Source organism: Bacillus rossius (genome assembly GCF_032445375.1).
Source record: "Bacillus rossius redtenbacheri isolate Brsri chromosome 4 unlocalized genomic scaffold, Brsri_v3 Brsri_v3_scf4_2, whole genome shotgun sequence".
Lineage (NCBI taxonomy): Eukaryota > Metazoa > Arthropoda > Insecta > Phasmatodea > Bacillidae > Bacillus > Bacillus rossius.
Window position 1 is genome coordinate 29,855,599 of NW_026962011.1, and position 24,102 is coordinate 29,879,700.

Below are 24,102 nucleotides of genomic sequence, written 5' to 3' on the forward strand. Positions count from 1 at the left end.
ATATTCTTGTGTACGAACACGGAGATGAAAATAAATTGCCGCTTCCAGTTCGGCTGGTCTGAGTCAAGCCCCTGGTAGGTAGGCTTCCTGGTCCCCCTGTTAGGTCTGAAGAGTGTCGAATATCTCGGGTTCTTACGATAGATATTTCGATGAGCTGCAACGCAATCCAGAGACAAAGGGCTTTGGTCTAGATATCAAATATGACTTTCTCAGAAAACACAGAATGCCGGGGAAGGAATTAAGTCAGCAAAAATGACGGCACAGACGAACACAGTATGCTAACAACGACGACAGAGCTGCATCCAGAACATAAATTACAGGAAACCAACAACTACCGAGGTCACAGCGGCATACACCATTGATGAAACCTAACAATTAATCTGGACGATATGACGACAGTACGGACAAACATAGTAACCTTTCAATGACTCGGGGGTTTCTCTGTGTTGCCTAAGCATGTAACATTTGACACCAGCTCATATTGGCTTCTTTTTTCCCCGTGTGTTTATGTATTCATTTTGTTGTACATTATTGAGGTTTATTCTATGACAACCAGCGTAAAGTATGTTCAAGATATAATGTTCATATCAATTTATAGTCATCAAACGTGTGCGGAAACGATATAGTATTAACTTTATAATGAATTCTAACAAGGTGGGAAGAATTGAATAAAACTCTTTGTCAAAAATCAGGTCCAAGCCGGGGATTAGTATTTTTTCAAGTCTTTTTCGTTTTTATCTGAGACTTTTCATTATACATAAATTTTAACCTTCTGAAGTCAACGTAGCTGCTCCGATAGCCAATTCTTGTGGTAGGTGTGAAACTATGCTGGGAGTTGCATTCAGATATTTAGTGTTTGATATTGAATACTGGTCCATATAATTAAAAACATTTATGTATTGTGAATACTATTTATAGAAATTGTGTTTATAATTTTTTTAAAGTTTATTTATATAATTGAGATTATGTTGCCGTATGTAGTATAAATTATTTGCTTTATACATTATATTATTTTGTAAATAATTATAGTTAATTAAATAGACTTGAAATTCAGCATATTTATTGATTTTTATGAATAATTTAAATTTATATATTTTTTTATTAAATTAAATAATTAATTATATGCGTATTAATATTAAATACTGAATATTAGTTTAATTATTTTTTGTTGCAATAGATTTCAAAATAGTTCAGTGTCTTAAATTAAAAAAATAATTATAAGGCGCGTACATATTATACATACATTTTTTTTTCAAATTAAAATTAATTTTATCCAAATAACGAATTTTATCTGTTATTAAAAATAATAATATAATAATAATGTTTAATGTTTTTTCCTTTACCTAAGTAACTTGTGAAAGTACCAAAAAGGAAATATAAAGTAGCGGAGAGCTGGGTCTGAAGTGAACGCACCGCCGACGGCAGCGCTCTTGCGGACGAGTCGCGAACTGCGCCCGCGCCGCGGACCAGAGGCGAGGCAGCACGCGCGAGAACGGGGCGGAAGAGAAATGAACGCCAATAAAAAACCCCTGGTGGCGCCGCCGGCGAGGGGTTGGCGGTGGGGGGGGGGGGGTTCGTGCGGGCGGAAGAGGGGTAAATGTGACAAATGCGCCGCACCATTCCGCGGGGGGGGCGAAGTTTGTTTTATGTCGCGCGGGCTTTCTGCCCGATGTCGGGGAGGAGTAGGAGGGGGAGACTTCGCTTCCCTCGGGGGCCGCCGGATGAATGGCGCCATCTGCGGGTGCGAGCGTCGCCCCTCGTCAGGCGCCGGGTCTCTGTCCGCGCCCGTCGACCGCTCGTGTCACTCCCTGCGGCCCCCGAGTCCCGAACGCTCTCTTCGCTCGGGTGGGAAAGCCTTCTCTCAGAGCATGTACTTGGTCTACCATTACTGACTGGTGGAACTGTAACCATCGAGCTAATCAAACTTTCACTGTTCTTGTAAGTTTCTTGGCTTTGTTGGATTCAGCCGCGTCGCTGGGCGAAGGTTTCACCCGAAGTTTCGGCTGGCATTTGCAGTCGCCATCACCAGGCCCGAAGATGGCGATTGCAATGTCGACCGAAAAACGTCGGTGAAACCTTCGCCCTGGACGTGGTTGAATCTCACACTCGAAAGCATGCGATCTTTATTTCGGTTATTTTTTTGTCGAAATACAATGATTAAGGGGGGGGGGGGGGGGGGGGGCGCATCAAAATTTGAACCAAATGGACTACCACCTAGCATGAGACCTTAATGTGCTAAATATTTAACTCTTGGACATGCGTGTTTTGATGATCATGAATTTCAGCGTACTAAAACTGTCCATCTTTTCATCAGTTCCACTCATCTAACCACTTTAAGGCAAGCCACGCCTGCCTGTGTGCAAACTGTGTATCAGGTCAACTGCTTCTTGTGGACTCTGACCGCCAACTAGTTTGCATGACCTTGAGCTGATCCTTGTCCAGAGATGTATAATGCACTCTGCTTTACCTGGAAAGAGAATGTGTTATGAAAATGAAGTAATTATAATTTAACTTTGACTTTCGGTGTACGGGATACTGTAGCATAGTATATATTTTTTTAACACAAACATTTATCGGTCAAGTATCAGTGTTGCCGAATATCTGTCTTGAAATTTCCCTGTTTGCACAGGCCTGCACGAGAGATCTTGCAGGCTGTACGATTATAAAAAAAAATCCATTTTTTTTTCTTCCGCATGTAACGTTTGTCCGGAAACGGCGCGGAAGGGTGCATTAGGGCGCACCCAACTTCCTGCCTGGTTTTGCCGGCCGAGGCGTTGCAAATGGAGCGCCTGCGCCACGAGCTACCAGCATCTGCCGCCGCCGACGTCGCGGCGCTGTTTTCTGCTACCCCCCTTCTCCCCTTCGTCCTCCTTCGGCGTCGTTCAGAAACTTTCAGCGAACCCCTGGCTACTGTGCTCGAGTATTCCTCGCGTTCCGTAACAACCTGCCCACGTGTAGCCCGCCATGTAAATGTTTGGGGCCCGCTGACAATGATATTTTTTTTCTTCTTATATATATATATATATATAATGTTATTCCCCTTTCTAAATACGATTTCCGATGTAAGAGTAAAAATTTAATACTGATATTCATTTTGTTTTAATACATGACTTTTTTTTATCACAATTTCATATTTTAAAAAAAATTATTTTGGTAACTTTAAACAATTTTGGTTTGGCAGACATAAAGTATAGCCTACTTTAATGTAAGACATGTTTGATTTAAATATAATTAATTAGATTTAAGTTACTTTTTCATCTGGTAAAATAATGATAAATTATCACGAATAAGAAAACAGTCGTCGAAATGAATACTTATAATGTATTTTATCATCTGTATGGTACAATGCGGCCCGCAATACGTTAGCCGAGGAAACAATCGGTCTTATTTTCAAAATATAGAATACAATGTTACAGAATAGAATGGTATATAATGTTATCATAATATTATTTGCACATTATAGAGAAATTTCTGAAAAGGGTTTTCTTCGTTGGCCATTAGCTTTGTCACACAATCGTCTGGAAGTGGTATACTCTCTAAGAATATCTCTCTTTTACACCAGCGTTGTTTACTTTTTCTCTCTGAAACACCGGCATTCAAGAACAAAAATGCAGCAGCTGCTATCGTTTCTTCAAATTGTACGAACAGCTGCGTGTATTTGTAGAAAGCTGTGCAACATGTCTCCTGCCATAAGCGACAGCTGTGGAAAATATTCTTGTAGAAACGACAGGGAATATTTTCAACATCTCGCATGCAACATGGCGACAAAATGTCGCTTTTTTACCTCATTAGAAACGCGCCTTGAGAATTGAGTGGTAACCATAACACTATATGGCGGAGAAATGAAGATAAAGATTCCGTGCAAGTCCCTTGAGCGCTTTCATGAATCTGTACCCGATGTTAATGCTTAAACGTTATTCTGTTATACACGCGTGTTAGCCATTTTCACTGTCCTGAAAATACAGTTTAAAAACGTCAATAACCGGAAACAGAACTATTCACCTCGCCCTCAGCTTATTCTTAAGTGATTTTCGTATATAAATATAATGTTTTGGTTACATGTTTACAACTCACATCTCATACATATTTGCCGTATGCATAACGAGAAGAGAAGACAGCGCGCCAGTCTTGAGACCTACTATACATTTTCACATAATCACCATTCAGTTTCTAACTCTTTTCTTAACCTGCACCAGCTCCTTCAATCCTCTGAATAGATGTTCGCCGCCGGGAACTAAACCAGTTGACAATCGTATTTTTGTAATTTGTGCTGAAGTTTTTGGCCCTACGTTTCATTAAATCAACTTAAATGACAACCTTTTCGTCCCAAAAGAAAAAAACTGTAGCAGTCATTTCCCGGAGTTGTTTACTGAGCGCCTGTACTTAGGCTACACGCATTGCTTACTCGAAGTCCGTGATGCCTATAGCCAAGGCGTCTGTTTCATTCCTTGGCGGCGAACTAATATGGCAGAGGGGTCAGAGAAACTGGTGCAGCGGTGCGGAAAGTGCTTGGAACTGAAAGGGCGATTATGTGGAAATGCGAAGCAGATGTGTAATAAACTATAACTGTCAATAAAAACTTTTTTCTCACGAGTTTATTATTTTTTTTTATCGACCAAACGGAGCGCTTGCTTCACGAACAGCCCTCGCGTGTTGCCGGAAGATGGTCGGCGTGCAAGAGCGACCCAGGTGCCCGTCGCGGTCGCGTGACGGCGCGTCTGGCCTGCGTCCTGCAGTTTGTCAAGGTCACATCCCCACTCCCGGGCGACTGCACGGAGCGGGTACAGAACACAGGCGTATCTTGCCGGTCTCGAAGTTTCAGTTTCTGAAGTGGAACTTGTTTGCAGCCGGTTAGGGCGTCAGAGCGTTTCGGGAAGTGCACCGCTCGTGAGTGGAGTCCTCGGTGGTGGGGAGAGGGGGAGGGAATATTCAGGACCGGCGCGTCCATATAGGCGAACTAGGCAACCGCCTAGGGCGCCAAGTAGCTGGGGGCGGCGCAGCACGACACACAACAGCTGATATAATATGTTTAACGATTATTGAAACTAGATGAAAAATTGATATTTATAACAGTTTGGAATGTATATATTGATATAAGTAATTATTTAAATTCCACGGTGACCTGTTTATGATTTGTAATAAGTAAAAAAAAAAAAAAAAACACAAGCCCGCTTACATTTCATTGTTGACAAAATCTTAGGCTTACGTAATGTATTTTGAGGCAAGGAAAATTTTTTTTGGCCGCCGGGGGGGGGGGGGTTGTTTACCATTAAGGTTTTTCGCCTAGGGCGCCGATTTACCTTGCACCGGCCCTGGGGAATATTGAGCGCCCCACTCCTCGCTCACGGGGCAAGCGTTAGTGAAGTGAAGATACGGTTCTGCATTTCTCGTTACTGTGCTGACAAGCTGCGACACGCTCGTCCTGCCGACTGCCGCTCCGCGTGGACACAGCCCCGAGAAACACTCTTAGCCGTGTCAGCTGCACGTTTCCTAGACATGATGGTGTGTAGTATGGTATTGAGTACTTTATTGTTTAGTTTCATAGTTCCAAACAACTATTGAAGTGCAAGGTGTGTTGTTAGAAATAGGCTTTAAAGCTATTGGCCACCATATAAAACGAAAAGTAATAAAATAAATTTTTTCTGAAAATCATTAGCCGTTCGAATTTCCTTTTTTTTCTATTTACTCTAAGTATTTTTTTTTTTTTTTGCAAGTTGAATAAGTTTTCATTAGTTGTTAGTAATACCACCCTAGCATGAAGCAGATCAGACTTCGCTTCCACTCCATCCCCCATTTCAGAATGTGTGTGCGTCACCCCAGCCTCATTAAATGACCGCAGGAGACCCGGGTGTTAGTTGAGTTTCATATGTTTTTGACGGTTAAAACATTTCCACGTACATTTGTAGCAGTTGCTCGCACATAAAAATAAACGCGGAACTGCTCCAAAAACAAATAATTCATCAAAACTCTAATTTTTTTTCCAAATTATTTTAGTAATTTAATTTCACTTATATTAACAACAATTCCCACTTTTTTACAGTGAAATTTATTAGTGCTATTAGTGTATTCCTATTAAATATCCACTTATGTGCTGGTCAGTTGCTGCTGATTATTTGTATTTCCCAGGGATTTCGGGGACTGAAATTTCTCACATGTATTGTGTTAGTTCTCACGCCTGGGAACTGAGCGCCGGCCGTGACTATTTCGTTGGAATATTTTGGCGAAATCGGATGACGTAAACACACCAGTAAATCATTCAAATTTCTGAAACAAATTCCTCCTTTTTTTTTTTCATCCCACTTAAAAGTTTTCACGCCTCGGTTCACGAGCCGGGGTAAATCTCCCGCAACACGGCATCGCTGAGCGCTAAGTCCTCGCTGGAGCGCGCGGAGGTGCTCTGGCGGGATGGAAAAAAAAGGGCTTAGGGAACGAGAGGGGGTGAATGGACACGCAGCACCTGAGGCATGCGATAAGCCGGGCTGCTTTAGAGCGATTCTGTCGTGGCAGGCACTTGCACCTTGGCCCCTACGGACACGGGCGCCCCGCACAGGAGAGGAGGATCCGTTGGGGGGAACTGTGTGTGGAAACAGCCATCCGCTTGGTTCCCCGTTGTTCGGTTCGTCACTTTGCCAAGTAAATGTTCCACTATCCTCTCTCGCTGCTTTTCAGTACGTGGCGCAACACTAGGGTGGCGTAATGCACTCAAGATTGCGTAGTCGCGTCAGCACCTGCGCAGCTTGTTGAGCTCCACTTTCTGGCTGTATCATGTTCTAAGTGTTTTTAAAATTAAATTGTTCACAGTATTCCTGAAAAAAAAAATGAAACATGGAATCTGTTTCATAAAAAAAAATGCTCGGGATAATATCCTGAAACGTATTTTGCTGTACCTTATTTGCGATGATCGTAGGTGTAAAAACAGTTTATAATATATGTAAGATATTGTGTAAGAAACATTTGGAATTACTTGTACCTGTCTCACGCGCGCTCAAACATACCATTCATTCGCCGTTCTCTTAGTTAATAATTCTGGTTTCTGTTATCAAGATACGCTGCTATCTTGAAAGCAGTGTAAATTGTCTGAACAATTTTACCGTTTTGTTAGGGTACTAGATAGAATAAAACTTTTATGGGATTTTGGCTGAGCAATTTTTGAACTATTTTCCCTTTTTTCTCCTCTTGTGTGTGTGTAGTTGTGTCTTCGGCTCCGGGTCGCGCGCACCCAAGCCATGTCGTCGTCACGTGCGTGACCAAATCAGACTTCGATTGGCCAATCAGTGGCGGAGCTTTCCGAGCCAGCCGCCGCTCGCGTCAAGCTTTTTTTTTTATTTCCTCTCTCTCTACTCGTCCTCGCTAACCTGTATCTCTCTCCCTCCCTCTCTCCCTTTCTATCCCGCCGCTCAGCTCCTGAATACGTGGCGCCAGGGCAGTGCGTAACAGCGCCGTATTTTTCACTGCCCCGCGGGCAAAACGCGCGGATTAAGTTCCGTCCCCGGGCTGATGAATGGGTAGGCATTCATCTGCGGCTCCGATGTGCTTAGCCCCTCCCCCCCCCCCCCCCCACACACACACACACCTCGCCCAAAGCCTCGCGGTGCTCGCTCGACGCCACATGGCAACAGATTTCCGCCGCGCCTAAACCTTTCATGCTCTCGAATTTTGTTTCTGATTGAAAAGGTCCGCGGTGACCGCGGTCGATCAGGCGCGAGATTCCGCGTCGGTCGAAACGAGTCACCGGCACGACTCGATTCATGTCAATTGCCACGTGTTCCGAGTGCTCGATTGTTTTGAACAGGACGTTTCTCCTTGATTATACTTGACGTGATTTTCCGAAACCTTTAGGTGAAGTCATGTGGCCTGGTCCAGTTAGTTACACATTGTACATTCAGCAAAACCTTAGTTTATATGTGCATATATATATATCGTAATTGTTTATTAATTGGTTAATATAAAGCCAATGTTTGTCGGTACAATTCAGACTCATCCTGTATGTATCAACTAAACGTTATTTGCCAAAATTCTTCACGCATTTTAAAACATAGAGAACATAGGTTCTGAATAAACCCTCGCTTCAAGTGACTTGAAGCTATCCCTGCAGAGCTAAGATGCGGTTACAATAAACGTATTCCGACTTCATGACTGCGAGGAATAAGAAACTACGATCTGTCACAGAAACTAAGAAACTAAAGCAAATAAAATGATGTACGCCTAAACTGATAGTATTTTCGGTGAAAGTGAAAGCCTGAATTTCCGCTAACCTGCATTTTAATAGGTAATAAATACATTCTCTTTTAAATTTTTGACAGCTTTATTAATGTAAGCGTGTTTTCATTCCTGCCTTACACTAATGTTTGTTTCAAATTGTAGTTTTGTGGTCACATTTTAGTTCAGTTTTAAATTAAGTCTTTCAGTCACCAGCAACATTATTGTGTTTAGATTGAAATCGTAAAAATAGAAACCTTCAAATATTTTTTTTTCCCGTTTGTGAATGAAAAAGAAACAAAGCCGGTTTTGATGTATAGCGAACTTGAATAAATTGCAAACAAGAGCCTTTGTTCCAACGAGTTTATTTGCGATCCGCTTAAAAAGCTATTTGCTTCGACGTTTTTTCCCTCTCTGCAGTATGTTTACCCAGCCAGCTCCGCATACATCCAAGTGCTCCTTGTTTATGGAGCTCCAGGGCTCCAAAGCCAGCTCACGCTGTGTCGTTGGCGTAATCCAATCCTGCGACGTTCATGCGAAGATCTCTCAAGAGTTAGCAGAGGGAATAGATTTCCGTATCAGTCGTCATATCTGGGCTGGGCTTAAGTACAAAAACAATATATTGAGTATAATAGTGGGCACAGAATTGTTGGAACTAGTTATTTTTTTCAAATGTTTAAAAAATATTTCGTCATTGTTTGGTTTCCAGATATTTTTATCATAATAGTTTGCTATTTTTAAGCAATAAAAATATCACGTGGACTTAAACACTAGTTCACGAAATCCTCATTAATTCAATATATTTTGTCTACGTAGGAAATTATCATCACGAAGAATTCGTGTGAGTTAACGTGAGTTAATGTCCTATTTTTTTGCCAGTTTTTTTAACCGTCTCGGAAATACGCAGGGTTGGTAGCATTGCGCCCAGTGCATTCGCACTCTCGGCAAAGCACGTGAGTGCTTGCAAGCAGGATGGCCCCGACTGGGCCCTAAGCTGCAAGCAGCGCGCGTGGCAGCTGCTTGTGCTTCGTTTATTTGTGGAGGGGGGGGGGGGCGATTACCAGCTCGGCGAGTGTCGTCACACAGGCGAGCGAAGCACGTTTACTCTCCCGCAGAGATTTGCATTGCGTTGCTTTTTAGTTGTTTCCGTTAAAAAAAAAAAAAAAAAAAAAAATGAGACAATAACTGTTTAGTTTAGTCGTTCAACAGTATCGTGATTCAGCTGTTCAGCGAGGCTTCGAAGGCCAATCAGAGCACGGCAGTGTCGAGGAAGCAGAGTGAGAAAAGTAGACAGGCACGTCTGCGCCTTGGCTCTCGACGGGGCGAACCGAGTCGGCGGAATAGCATTGAGCGAGTTTGTTTTCAGCAGAAGAGTGACCGGCGGATTCGCCGACTGCGATCGAGTCGTCGCTAACACGGCGACGAACCATAGGTTACCTTGTGTTCGTTGACAATACAGATGTTGATAAAGGTTTCAAACGGGAAGCCTTCTTTTCACAGACGAGAGAGCCAAACGCCCGATCGTGCATCTTCGTTTTTTTTTTTTTTGTTCATTGTAACTCATGTTAACTAATGGTCAATTAGGTTAGGTTAGCTACATTATAAATACTTTAAAATATTGTGGACGGTTGATTTGGTTAGGATAGCTACATTAAAGATACTGTGAAATCATGTAAACTGTTTCCTAGCCCTGGATAGCTAAATATTAAAAAGTAATTTTCTATGCAACCATAAAATTATTTTACAGTATTTTAGCTATACTTACCTAATATAACCAACCATCCACAATGTTTTTAAGTATTTATAATGTAGCTAACCTATCCTAATCGACCGCAAAATTTAATGCCACACCGGTTTATACAATGAGATAGAACGGAAAAAAAAAAAGCGAACATGAACTTCGGGGAACTTCGGGTGTGGCTCTCTCCTCTGTGAAATGAAGGCTTCCTTATTCAAAACAAGAGTCTAGCGGCAGCAACGCTACTTCCTGAAACTGGCTGCAAATGCCGCACCGCTCACGCTCGTTCCGGGGCCGGCGGCGCGATCCCGCAACGGGAAGCCTTCTTTTCACTGACGAGAGAGCAAAACGTCCGATCGTGCATCTTCGGTTTTTTTTTTCATTGTAAATAAATATGGAGGTGTTGTTAAAAGGAAAGACCATAAACAAGGCAACGGTATTTATTTGTAATTATTTTTAGAGGAAAATACCTAATTGAAGAAACGTACTTCGTGGATTTGTATATTTTTTATACCGTATAAAATCTAGGAAGTCTTTGTCTTCCACAAATATTCTCGGGATGCCTCATATTCCCTTGCAATTTTACGCAACTTGTAATTTTCAGGTAAGGACATGATAACTAATGGTCAATTAGGTTAGATTAGCTACATTATAAATACTTTAAAACATTGTGGACGGTTGATTTGGTTAGGATAGCTACATTAAAGATACTGTAAAATCATGAAAACGGTTTCCTAGCCCTGGATAGCTACATATTAAAAAGTTATTTGCTAAGCAACCATAAAATGATTTTACAGTATTTTTAATGTAGCTATACTTACTTAATATAACCAACCATCCACAATGTTTTAAAGTATTTATAATGTAGCTAACCTATCCTAATCGAGCGCAAAATTTAATGCCACACCGGTTTATACAATGAGATGGAACGGAAAAAAAAAAAGCGAACATGAACTTCGGGGAACTTCGGGTGTGGCTCTCTCGTCTGTGAAATGAAGGCTTCCCGTTTCAAAACAGCCCGGCGGGCCTCTTTGTCAGTGCCTCTAGCACCTCTTGCAAGCTCCCAGCGCGCCGTTGTTCTCTTCGGCCAGCACGCGCCCTGTTGCGATCCGAGCCACGGCCAGCCCCCTCCCCGCTTCACCCCCTCGTCAATCGTGCGTCATCAGGGCCAGCGGGGGAGGGGAGGCGGTGAATATTTCAGACACACACCGGCATTTGCTGTAAAAATTTCAGGCGGCAGTGCATCGGATCTATACTTAATGCGATCCCGTAACATGGACCGGGTTTCCCCTGCTGGGCGCTGAATATTAAACACTCTCCGGCCACGCGTGTTCGACCAATCCCCTCTCGCTGTACACCCCCCCCCCCCCCCCCCCTCCACGGATGGCGGAACGAACTGCTGTTCACACTCTGGCGCGGACAACACAGCGATGGAAATCCTCGCTCGTAGGGAGTTGGGTTTTAAGGGATCACGATATCCCCTGGGTGTCCGCGAGGGTTGGAGGGGAGGAGAAAGGGCGTTTCAGTACAACGTAACTTATCCACACAAAAAAAAATATGTGTAAAGAATGAGTCGCGCGTGTGTGTGTGTGTGTGGGGGGGGGGGGGGGGGGAATAACAATGACCCACCTGGCTTCGGGTTCATCCCCTATAACGCGTTATCTTGAGTGGTAAGGTCATCAGGGCCATTGAGATAAACCAAAGTGCGCCGGGGGCAGATTAAATCCCCTCCCCCCCCCCAAAAAAAAAACAACTGTTTCTTAATGTACATCTTTTCAAACCCCCCCCCCCCCCCCCCCCCGCAGTTAAAAAAATAAATTCCGAGGACTGTAAACGTCACTGTGGCTGTAATTGAACATGTCATCTGTGTGTATCGCGTATGTAACTGGTAAGGTTACCTGCGAATTATGTTAGTAATAGACTTGAAATTTTCGTCCAATCAGACTGAAAAAAAATTCTCAAAACTCAGCCGGGGACGTTTTGGTGCTCAGGTCTCGGGGATTTTATATATATATATCTCTCTCTCTCTCTCTCTTGGTACGTTTAACACCCTTTCTACGGCCAGATCCCCTCCAAGGTGATCCATGTTCGCGAGTTGGAAGACGTGGCTGGCGTCTCGGCACAATCCCGTTTTTTTCCCCTCTTTATTCGTGTGGTCAGCTGTCCTTGTCTCATCACTCGCCTGTCAGTGGCGTGTTTCATCCTCAGATTTCAGTGTGCATTTTAAAGAGCATTTACGCTCTCTTTCAAATGCACGATATCTACCAATAGCGCTGTACTAGTTTGTGTTAACTATTGCCAGGTAAACCCAAAGAGCACAAAGTTTTACACATAACTTTACTATAAATTTTTTTGGTACAAAAATTTGTTTTTCAAAAGACAATTTGCAATTAAATTTTTGGAAATCCCGTACTGTTGTCGATATAGACACCAATAAATGTTTATTGGTGGCAGAAATTAATTACGTAGCCTCAACGAAACGATTTATGTGTTTCAACAAATTTTTGCATACACAAACTATTTACCAGCGTTAATATTCACAATAATATTTTGTAGCTGCCGCTTAGTTACTTTTTTGAAGCTTTCGTTGTCTACATCCATTCACAAGTTCGCTTCGTTGAAGGTCCACCATCTCGCGTCCGGCCGACATTTGTACCATGTCTTTCATGTATATCACTTGATCAACCATGTTCCACGCATTATTTCTGCTTAAAAAAAAAAACTGGTTTTAACGAACGTGGAAATTATTATAAAGTAGATACGTTTTTATATTAAAAAATAATCTTATTTTATAATTGGAATATTTTGCATTTTTTTTTTTTTGCGACCCTCGACCGACGAACTGTCCTGGAATGTGTTGGATCGTGCATGTTCCGTTCTTGCCTGAGGCAGGCATCTTCAACTGTTGGTTCCTCTATACCCAGACCGAGACTGTTTGCTTATTACCTGCTAGAGTGGGCTCTCCCCCTGAGGGACGGCTATGCTTGCCCGGCCGCGAGAGAGCACGTGAGTTCTGGTGAGTTCTGGTGAGTTCTGGTGAGTTCTGGTGAGTTTTCCCCGGGGTCAGCCGGGGGACCGCTCGACGGGACGTGGGGCACACTTCCCGCTCAGATCAGCCGAGTAATAAGTGTACAGATTCTCCTTTTTTTTTTAAGGGAGAGAGAAAGCCACAACTTGCATTTTTGCTGTATCTACGTGGAATTTTAAGACCGTCAAAAAAATAGATAAAAAATCAAAATATTTTTATTCACAAATTCAAAATAAAGTCTTAAAATTAAAGGCTACTTAGGGGGGAAAAACACGTAAATTTAAAAAAAAAATAGGTAGTCATTATTAGAGCTCTACTGATAAAACGAGGAAGCTGAAACTATTTTAATTATTCATTACAATATAAAAGCTCCCTGGCTAGTGCTGAGGTCGGTGCGGTGGTGGGAGCTAGCCGCAGGTGGAGGACATGCCTGTGGCTGTGCCGTGGCAGCACAGAGCTGTAGAGCTGTAGAGCTGTAGAGATGTAGAGCCGGGAAGGGAAGTAGAGCCGGGAAGGGAAGTAGAGCCGCGCTCTGCCGACTCCTGGTCTAGAGGCTCAACTTGGCTCGTTGCACTCGCTTCATCGCTGATGATGCTCGTACAGCAACTGGGCGCTGATAACTCTGCCCGTCACAATCTGAAGCTATCCTACCCGTTCACTCATTATTTCAGTGATTATAATACCTCATTAACCAACGATTCCTGCTAATAACAGTGATTTCTGCCCCCCTCCCCCCTCCACAACGGTAACTACGTTCCCCGCTAATTGTGGTTGTTTCCGACTGCTGCTGTAATCACGGGTAATTACTGTAGTTTATAGTGATTCAGCCAATCAAGAGAGGGAAACGTAATGTAAGCTGAGCCTCGCTGGGACCTCGTGTAAGGGGGGGGGGGGGACTGAGGAAGTATGTGACATCGCTGCAAGGCTTGCTTCGCCGCACATACCTCGACCATGTCCAGCATTTAGGGCTTGCTTCTAGTAGAAACTATAGTTATTTATAGCACAGTAGTAACGTGTTTATCTTGCCACTACGTCAGTGGATAACTAAAACACCCTTCAGTAATTTCTACATTGTAAAGCTGCACTTTGGGGAAAAAAAAGAAGTATACAGTACTACATTTAAGATGAAATCAATGGCTAAAATACTAATTATATCCAAAGAGATAAATTTTAATTAATGATCAATTTAATAAATATGCTGAAAGTTTACTCGAATTTATTCTTTTTAGTTATTTATAATGTATTAATTTATAATGCATATGATTATACATACGGTAACATATCCTCACTTATATATACATATGAAAAAGTTTATAAACACAATTTAGATGACTAATGTTCACAATAAATACATGTTTTTTAATTATGTGGACCAGCATTCAACATAAATCTCTAAACTTTATTATTTAAAAGCATGTATATCTATTTTTTGCATTAGCCTTTTTTATTCTTCAATTTTAGTTGCATGCTGCGCATGCATCGTAAAAATTCACTCTCATCATTTTTTCCATAACGCACCTAAAGAAGTATGTAGGCCATATAACTTCAAAAAGCACTAAAAGGGCCCCGTGTTCTAGTCTACTTGAAACAAAACTCAAGTTTTTAAAAATATAATATTGCATGGGAAGGAGAATAGGGGAACCATTCCTTCTCTAAATACAACGAAACTAGTATCTAACTAGTAATTTGGCTTGAATTTTCGAGGAAAGTTTTCTGTCGAGAACATGTTATTGTCTACAAATGTAACCAATTTCAAATAATATTAACAGCTTTTTTATGGTAATTTATTCATCCTGTTCGAAGTTCGTGCGCGAGACATAATTGAAATTGCATTTTCAGTGCGAATTTACTTGTATGTAAATATTGCTGCTGCCTCGAAAAGTTCGGTGGCTATCTGAAGTTTCGTTAAGGTTTATTTGCATGCATACCCTACAATTTGCGAAAATGTTTTTAAACTTCTAACTAGTTTTAATAACTCCTCAGGCACAGTTAGGTGTTAATTGAAATATCGAATATCCTTCTTAAAAAGTATGTTTATTTTATATGTTCACTTTAAATGTACCAAATTTAATACGTTATGTTTCTGAGGTTTTTACTTATATTATAACTATGTCAAAATTTTAGAAGTATAGTTTGTCATTATATATATATATATATCTGTGTGTGTTTCAATTATTTATTTTCTTATGCTCCGTAATCAGCCACTGGCATTCTGCATATTGAAGCAAGATTACTGTTAAAAGTAAACCGTTTCAAGATATGATTTCTTTTTTCAAACTGAAAATGGACAAAACGGCTGTCGTTTCTCGGGTCTGTGTGTTCGGGCTCAGAACTACCAAATGAAGTTCTGCCGAGTGTGACGATCAGACTCACTGTCCTAGCCACTTGCGTGACGTCATTGCGCACGCAACCACTACTTACTTCTAAATATTGTCGCGGGTTTCACTAAGGACAAAGGAAAACCCTAACAAGGAGGAAAAAGGGACGTTTGCGGGTGATTATGAAATTAGTTGCTAAGTTAAATTCGATCCAATAACAATTTTTTGACAAACTTAATGACACCAAAAGGAATTGCATTAATTCTCTAACTGACATAACACTTTAACAAGTCCGGTTCTCGTGAAAACGAACTGCTGATGCAAGTTCGCTCTAGAACACAAAACGTACGAATTAAAGCTAAGTGATCGTTTCCAGGACAATTAAAACAAAACAAAACAATACCCTTAATTGTGGCGAGCCGAGCGCTCGTCACAGCTAACGATCAAAACGCCGTCAATTTCAGTTACTAAAGCTATACCATTTACAAAGTTACAAGGACCATACATAATCTTAATATTACTGAATGTTACACGTAACGCAAATACAGATAGTTACTGCCAGAGGTTACAATTATATACACGCAACTAGTCGTGTAACGCTGTCAAAGTTTATGGGTTGATTTTAGTTACTCTTCCCCCGGTACCATGTGAAGCTCTCTCCGCATTCTCGTAGTAACGCGTAAGTCCGTTTTCTTGTTCACTGTCTCTTGTGGCTACGATTCTTCGTTACCGGCGGTAAAGTTAGAGTCCAAACTGTGTAGCGATCTGGTCGCGATAGTGTCCTGATAGTGTCGTGATTGTGTCAATGCTTCCGCTCGCTCGGCCCTCACGGAGTTTGGTAATGCCCGCCCTCTTTGCCCCTGTGGCTGAACCGTCGTTTTTAGTCAATGTTCGTTTTGAAAGATTTTATGCTTACTCCAGCGACGCTTTCACTCGAACTGTCTATTTCCTGGGTTACAACTCGGATAGGTCTCACCCAGTCGTTGTCTTGTCGGTCCTCGGGCGGCAGCAACTCCGCGGCGATTGACGGTGTAGGCCGGCGAGCGGTGTCGGAGCAGCGTAGCAGCCTGCTGGCTGGATGTCCCAGTTGTTCTGCTTATCGATAGTCTGGGCGCATGCCCTTTTATACTTGCAGGTTTCCCAGACGAGCTGGAAGAAGAATAGTCTCGTCTATTCGGGGGAAGCCTGCCCAGCTCACTGTGTTGCAGGTGGTATGCCGTGAAAAGTCAGGGGTACAATACTTTGCAAGTGTACGCAGGTACACACGTTACAATATAACAAAGAAAGCATAATTCGATATGTCGATTGTTTTCTATTAAATTGCTTGCCTTCAGTATTTGCAAGACACATGATAAATATACTTTTATTTTTACGAGCATTCGTCCTACCTTTTGATTCCGTATTGTCGTTTTTTACGTGAATTTCAAGACAGTGGAAACGCGTAAAGAAGTTCTTTTCATAGACTTTTCTTCTTGTAGAGAATTTTTTTAGGCATTATTGAAAGAGACAAAGTCAGATGCAAGGAGACTTGGTCGCGAACATCGCGCTGGAGGACTATCGGGGCCACCCTGGAAGACCCCACGGAGGAGTGGTGCCGACAGGAAGACTGAACAGTAACTTAGAGTCCTGTGCTTAGAGGCGAAGAGTCACGCGATGCGCGAGCCAGAGTCGCCCTTGGCGCCCCTGCGCTTCTGGTCCTCGCGTGCCCAGCTACGTTCAGCTGTGGCCAGAGCATATTTCCAAACACTTATCCTCGCGCTTGATGATTTTTGTTGGTTTACCTTTTTTTTTTAACTGGGCTCACTTATTTTCGGACGTTATAGCATTTTCATTGGCAGAGTCAAAACTACTCAGCTTCTCTCGCCCGTCATTACCGATAAAGTAAAAGAAAAAGTTTAAAAAATAAACCCACGTTACAAGTTTGAAAAAAGAGTCAATTACCTTCCCCCTTCTTTTAAAAAAAAAATTGTCTTGGACTATGCCTAATTTTAATAAAGATCGTAGGCTTTCAGGGCCATTGTGTGAAGGTGCTTGGCTTCAGGGTTGTAGCCGCGTCCTAGCCGAATATATCGCCTTCGTTCGACGTTGCAGTCGCCATAATCAGGGTAGAGTTATCTACAGTACCTACAATAGCTAGAGTTACCTACAGTAGGTAGTATCTACAGTAAGTTACCTACTGTAGGTAACTCTAGGTACTGTAGGTACTATAGGTAACTCTACCCTGATGATGGCGACTGCAACGTCGAACGAAGTATCTACAGTAAGTTACCTACTGTAGGTAACTCTAGGTACTGTAGGTACTATAGGTAACTCTACCCTGATGATGGCGACTGCAACGTCGAACGAAACGTCGGTGATATATTCGCCTTGGACGCGGCTACAATCCAGAAGCCAAGCCACTTTATGCCTAATGTTGTTATTTAGCGAGACCGTAGTCATTATACCACTGATATTTTACTGACATCATCGGATCATGGACACGAGCGACAGGAAACCAGCAACGCCGTTATGCAGTCCCGTGCGGCCCGATCACATGCCGAGGAGAAGTGACCAAGTGTTGGTTTGTTCGTGTCGAAGTGCAACTACTTGCGGCACGTGCGTGAGTGCGTGTTCCTGGCGTGTTGCAGGGAGGGGACGTGCTGCAGGAGACCATCTCCGCCAACGTCACGGAGGACGTGGTCACGCTGGAGTTCCAGAGGTCGGACGGCACCCTCGTCACGCAGCTCGTCGACTTCCGGAACGTGAGTTGGCCCCCCCGCCCCTGCCGACAGACACCTGTCAGTCCGGCATCACGTCTGCGAGTCCGCTCTGGGATCCAGAACTTTCGCATTCTGGAAAGTCAGAGAATTTATTTTAAACCCTGGGAAAGTCATGGAAACTCCCCAATTGTAATTTTTAAAAGTGTAAATTTCATGCTCCAATCTGCCATCATCTAGACTGTGGGGAAAAAAATATATATATACGTAATCATATTACACGCTATAAAATTGTGTATGCAAGGTTCTGTTTAAATTTTAATTTTTGTTAGTTACCTCAGGGCCTGCTATGGGAATGGTTAAAGCTGTATTTTCGTTACATAATTCAGAAAATTGCAAAAAAAAAAAAAATATTATAAAAGGGAAATTTAATGTTTTAGTCATGGAAAGTCTGTGTTTTTTTTTTTTTTTTTTTTTTTTTTTACATATTTGTGTGGACGACCTGGTGGTAAGTGCAGTCATGCCGGAGTGCTGGGGTCGAACCCACGACCCTAGTCACGTGACCGCCATTGCGAAATCTTGCTTTTTTTTTATAAAGGATATAAAACGACGAATCCCGAAGTAGGTCCTGCAACAGCGCACCATCTTCTTGAGAGCATCCCAGCCGATGACCACGTGGAGGTGTGTGTGTGTGTGTTCTCCTCCGGCCATTGTCGGCGCGTCGAGCGGTCGCACAAAGCAGGCCGGTCCAGCGACGGGAGGCTGTTCCTTCCGCGCGGTCGCACCTGTTGAGCAGAGCCACCCCCTCTTCCCGTCTTCTCTTCGACGACAAAAGCCCGGGCGTCCTCTCGGCTTTATCGCCTCTCGGGCGGGCGTCGCCGGGAGAGGCCGAGGGCGTCGTGTCGGAGCGACACGCCCGTCTCCTGCTGATCGATGGTGCGGTCCGCGGTGCCGCGGGCTTTTATCTCGGCCGTCGACACCGGCAGAGTCTCCCCAGCCTCCCCGGGCTCCCTCAGCCTGACCTCAGACTCCATACAGCTCCCCTTCAGCCTCCCTTCTGCTGCCCTTCATCTCTATACAGCCTCCCTTAGCCTCCCCACAGCCTACTTCAGCCTCCCTTCAGCCTAACCTCAGACTCCATACAGCTTCCCTTCAGCCTTCCTTCAGCTGCCCTTCATCTCTATACAGCCTTCCTTAGCCTCCCCACAGCCTACTTCAGCCTCCCTCAGCCTAACCTCAGACTCCATACAGCCTCCCTTCAGCCTAACCTCAGACTCCATACAGCCTCCCTTCAGCCTGACCTCAGACTCCATACAGCCTCCCTTCAGCCTGACCTCAGACTCCATACAGCTCCCCTTCAGCCTCCCTTCTGCTGCCCTTCATCTCTATACAGCCTCCCTTAGCCTCCCCACAGCCTACTTCAGCCTCCCTTCAGCCTAACCTCAGACTCCATACAGCTCCCCTTCAGCCTCCCTTCTGCTGCCCTTCATCTCTATACAGCCTCCCTTAGCCTCCCCACACCCTACTTCAGCCTCCCTTCAGCCTAACCTCAGACTCCATACAGCTTCCCTTCAGCCTTCCTTCAGCTGCCCTTCATCTCTATACAGCCTTCCTTAGCCTCCCCACAGCCTACTTCAGCCTCCCTTCAGCCTAACCTCAGACTCCATACAGCCTCCCTTCAGCCTAACCTCAGACTCCATACAGCCTCCCTTCAGCCTGACCTCAGACTCCATACAGCTCCCCTTCAGCCTCCCTTCTGCTGCCCTTCATCTCTATACAGCCTCCCTTAGCCTCCCCACAGCCTACTTCAGCCTCCCTTCAGCCTAACCTCAGACTCCATACAGCCTCCCTTCAGCCTGACCTCAGACTCCATACAGCTTCCCTTCAGCCTCCCTTCTGCTGCCCTTCATCTCTATACAGCCTCCCTTAGCCTCCCCACAGCCTACTTCAGCCTCCCTCTTCCTAACTTCAGACTCCATACAGCCTCCCTTCAGCCTAACCTCAGACTCCATACAGCCTCCCTTCAGCCTGACCTCAGACTCCATACAGCTTCCCTTCAGCCTCCCTTCTGCTGCCCTTCATCTCTATACAGCCTCTCTTAGCCTCCCCACAGCCTACTTCAGCCTCCTTCAGCCTAACCTCAGACTCCATACAGCCTCCCATCAGCCTAACCTCAGACTCCATACAGCTTCCCTTCAGCCTCCCTTTTGCTGCCATTCATCTCTATGCAGCCTCCCTTAGCCTCCCCACAGCCTACTTCAGCCTCCCTCAGCCTAACCTCAGACTCCATACAGCCTCCCTTCAGCCTAACCTCAGACTCCATACAGCCTCCCTTCAGCCTAACCTCAGACTCCATACAGCCTCCCTTCAGCCTAACCTCAGACTCCATACAACCTCCCTTCAGCCTAACCTCAGACTCCATACAGCCTCCCTTCAGCCTAACCTCAGACTCCATACAGTTTCCCTACAGCCTAAGCTCAGACTCCATACAGCCTCTATGAGCCTCCTTTCAGCCTAACCTCAACATACAGCCTCCCTTCAGCCTAACCCCAGACTCCTTACAGCCTCCCTTAGCCTCCCTTCAGCCTAACCACAGACTCCATACAGCCTCCCTCAGGCTAACCTCAAACTCCATACAGCCTCCCTCAGGCTAACCTCAAACTCCATACAGCCTCCCTTCAGCCTAACCTCAGATTCCATTCAGCCTCCCTTCAGCCGCCTCAAGAGCATGTCCTGACCGCTAGGAGCCAATCATCAAAGAGAAGCATGTTTCTATGCGTGTTCCAAGTCTACTTCGTCACCGCGTGTATGCGCAGAACCCTTGGGTTGTGATATTTGTAATCAAGCCGGGCGGGTGGCGTCGTCTGGCTGCTAGGCGCACACTCGCGGCAGTGTCTTCCTGTACGTCAACACTTCTAACTAACACAAGTATGAATCGTGTAAGAACAAAACGTGTCTACTCGTTGGGATGCCACTATTTCTCGGGAAGTTTGGAATTTTTTTTGGGACTTTTCACTCAATATTTTACACTGACTTTAGTTTAAGAGGTGCATTCCAGCCAATGATAATGCACTACTGTACTGCTTACAGCCCATGGCTCGCCGTAACAGTAAGGAAAGGTCACAATGTTTTCTAAATATCTTCACTCGAAACTATCGTGAAATAAAGATGCATTCAACCCCATTCATTTTCATATTTAAGTACGTAAGCGCCGTGGCACTGTGGGTTAGTACATAAGTACAACCATTCACATGCTCCGTCCGCGCTTTAGTGGGGTATTATTTATATGGCTGTTCGTCATTCTTGAACATGACATGAATTTAGGCTCTATGCAGAGATGGAATAATGGCTAACCCCTGAGAGAAACCCCATGGAAACGTCCGCCTCGTCGCGAAAGTGCGTAGTCACGCCCGCTCTAGGAGGGGGGGGGGGGGGGGGGTGGTTCCGTTTCCTCCAACAGTTGTCTTCCAGGCCACCCCAGATGACTCCTTGTGTTGTTTGTTAGCCTGTTTTACCATTCAGCCGTTCATTGGTGTTGAAGCAATTAGGTATTAATAAAGAAAATAGATTGAATTTTTTTTTTTATCTGGAACGAAGATCCGTGAATACGACAGCTGACTCAGATCGCTCAAATGGTAAGCCAACAATTTTTACAACTAAATTACCTCTGCCCATAAATAGGAATCCGTGATTCAGATTTTGTTTTTCACTTACACACAATTTAGAAAACTTAGTTAAATGATTACACGCAGAAGTAACAGGAGTATGAATTACATTGCTGTTATTTGAACGGAAAGCGAAAACACGCTAAACGCGGCGATTTCCTTGCGGGACATTGCATTGCAAGTGCCGACTGCTACTGGGCAACCAAACCACAGTTACCAACTGTCATAAACTGAGCGCTTTCTCCAGCGTGCTTTCAGGAGACAGTCCAATTTGTTGGTACGCTCTCGGAGGTCCTGGGAAGGTCCTTCGTCGCCTCCCCTATCTTCATGCGGCCTTATGAGAGTTCGGAGTTAGCGGAAGCGAAAGGAGAGAGAGGGGGAAGAGAAGGGGAGGGAGATGGGCTAGCAATTTCCCTCGGGAATGGAACCTTGGAAGTTCCCTGAAACTGTTCGCCAACGTACGTAACGTTCTCATCGAGTGTAAGGATCTATAGGTACGCCTTTCGACCTCGTGCCTCCCGCGATCAGCGGCAACTCCGCGAGTTCCCGTTGTGTTCGCGCGCCGCTGTCATTTTCTTACTGGGCGCTGTTACCGGAGTTTTGTGTTCAAGCTGTGTGCTTCTATTCGCACTTGATGCGCCGATATCATTTTCTTATTGGGAGCTGTTACCGGAGTTTTGTGTTCAAGCTGTGTGCTTCTACTCGCACTTGATGCGCCGATGTCATTTTCTTACTGGGAGCTGTTAACGGAGTTTTGTGTTCAAGCTGTGTGCTTCTACTCGTACTTGATGCGTCGCTGTCATTTTCTTATTGGGCGCTGTTACCGGAGTTTTTTGTTCAAGCTGTGTGCTTCTACTCGTACTTGATGCGCCACTGTCATTTTCTTACTGGGCGCTGTTACCGGAGTTTTGTGTTCAAGCTGTATGCTTCTACTCGTACTTGATGCGCCGATGTCATTTTCTTACTGGGAGCTGTTACCGGAGTTTTGTGTTCCAGCTGTGTGCTTCTATTCGTACTTGATGCGCCGATGTAATTTTCTTATTGGGCGCTGTTACCGGAGTTTTGTGTTCCAGCTGTGTGCTTCTATTCGTACTTGATGCGCCGCTGTCATTTTCTTACTGGGCGCTGTTACCGGAGTTTTGTGTTCAAGCTGTGTGCTTCTACTCGTACTTGATGCGCCGATGTCATTTTCTTATTGGGCGCTGTTACCGGAGTTTTGTGTTCCAGCTGTGTGCTTCTACTCGTACTTGAATCGCCGCTGTCATTTTCTTATTGGGCGCTGTTACCGGAGTTTTGTGTTCAAGCTGTGTGCTTCTACTCGTACTTGATGCGCCGCTGTCGTTTTTTTACTGGGTGCTGTTACCGGAGTTTTGTGTTCAAGCTGTGTGCTTCTTCTCGTACTTGATGCGCCGCTGTCGTTTTTTTTTACTGGGCGCTGTTACCGGAGTTTTGTGTTCAAGCTGTGTGATTCTACTCGTACTTGATGCTCATTTGGTTGGGATGCAGAATTTTAGTTACCATACGTTACGTTTCAATATCGTGTGCAGTCTAACAGCAGAGAGGTTTGGTTTCGCCGGTCTGGAGGCGCGGCCCGAACGCACGCCGAGTGAAAGGTTCATGTCGGTTGTCCTCGTGCACCACTTGAGTATTGAGTGTTGAAATTGGGAACGTGGCGTCAACTTGAAAGTGAAGATGCTGACGTGGGATCTTCAGGGACCAATTTGCTTTCTGCATTCCCTGGAGCAGGAACTTTATATGCTTCACGTGTCGAGATGGGGAGTTCAGTGTATTTTTTTTATTACCATTGCATGACTTGTTTATCCCGGGACCTTCTCTCGGGACCGGAAGCCGAGGGGTGATCCTCACGGAGCGCTGGTAATGTACTGGTAATCCGTCCCAGCCCTGGGAGTCTCCCCCCCCCCCCCTTTCCTCTCACCGGGGGATTACCACCACTTACCCTTCATTTTGTTCGCTTCCTCCGCGACGCCCGGAATTTATGTATGTTCCTTCGCACTTGCGATATTTCCCGCGCTTTTCTCCCCCCTCTACCTTGGGTTCTTTTATCCCCCCCTCCTCATCCCTGCCTCCATTCTTCCCAAGAACTGACGCTTTTAGCGATCGTCGTCGAGGGCTCAGGAATTATTTGATGGAATTTTTCGGAGGCGGCCCCCCTCCCCCGCCCACCATCCTCTAGCAAATGGGGAATCCGGGTTTTCTCGGTAGCTTCCGTTCCACCCGTCAGAAACAAATCAACTTCATTCGAAAACAAATTAAGGTCGGTAGCAATTAAGGCGTGATGAGTTAGAAGATAAAACATTATATACAATTTTGTATTGTTTCGAAATGAGTTCGGTAGGATAACCCTTATAAAATGATTAAATGTGTTTTTATTTACTACTAGCTGAAGTATCCGTTGTTTCCCGGGCTGAACACAGGGTAAAGGGGATTTTTTCTTTTA

The 24,102-nt window shown here is 44.4% G+C and overlaps 1 protein-coding gene across 2 annotated transcripts in view; it reads left to right on the top strand.

Moving 5' to 3' along the window:
* The window catches only part of LOC134542394 (out at first protein), a 197,920-nt gene that overhangs the window by 26,322 nt on the left and 147,496 nt on the right, over positions 1-24,102 (top strand). For both annotated transcript variants that reach the window (XM_063386588.1, XM_063386589.1), the window contains exon 2: positions 17,911-18,024. In XM_063386588.1, coding sequence (XP_063242658.1) covers positions 17,911-18,024 — 114 coding nt within the window. The remainder of the gene's footprint in view (positions 1-17,910; positions 18,025-24,102) is intronic.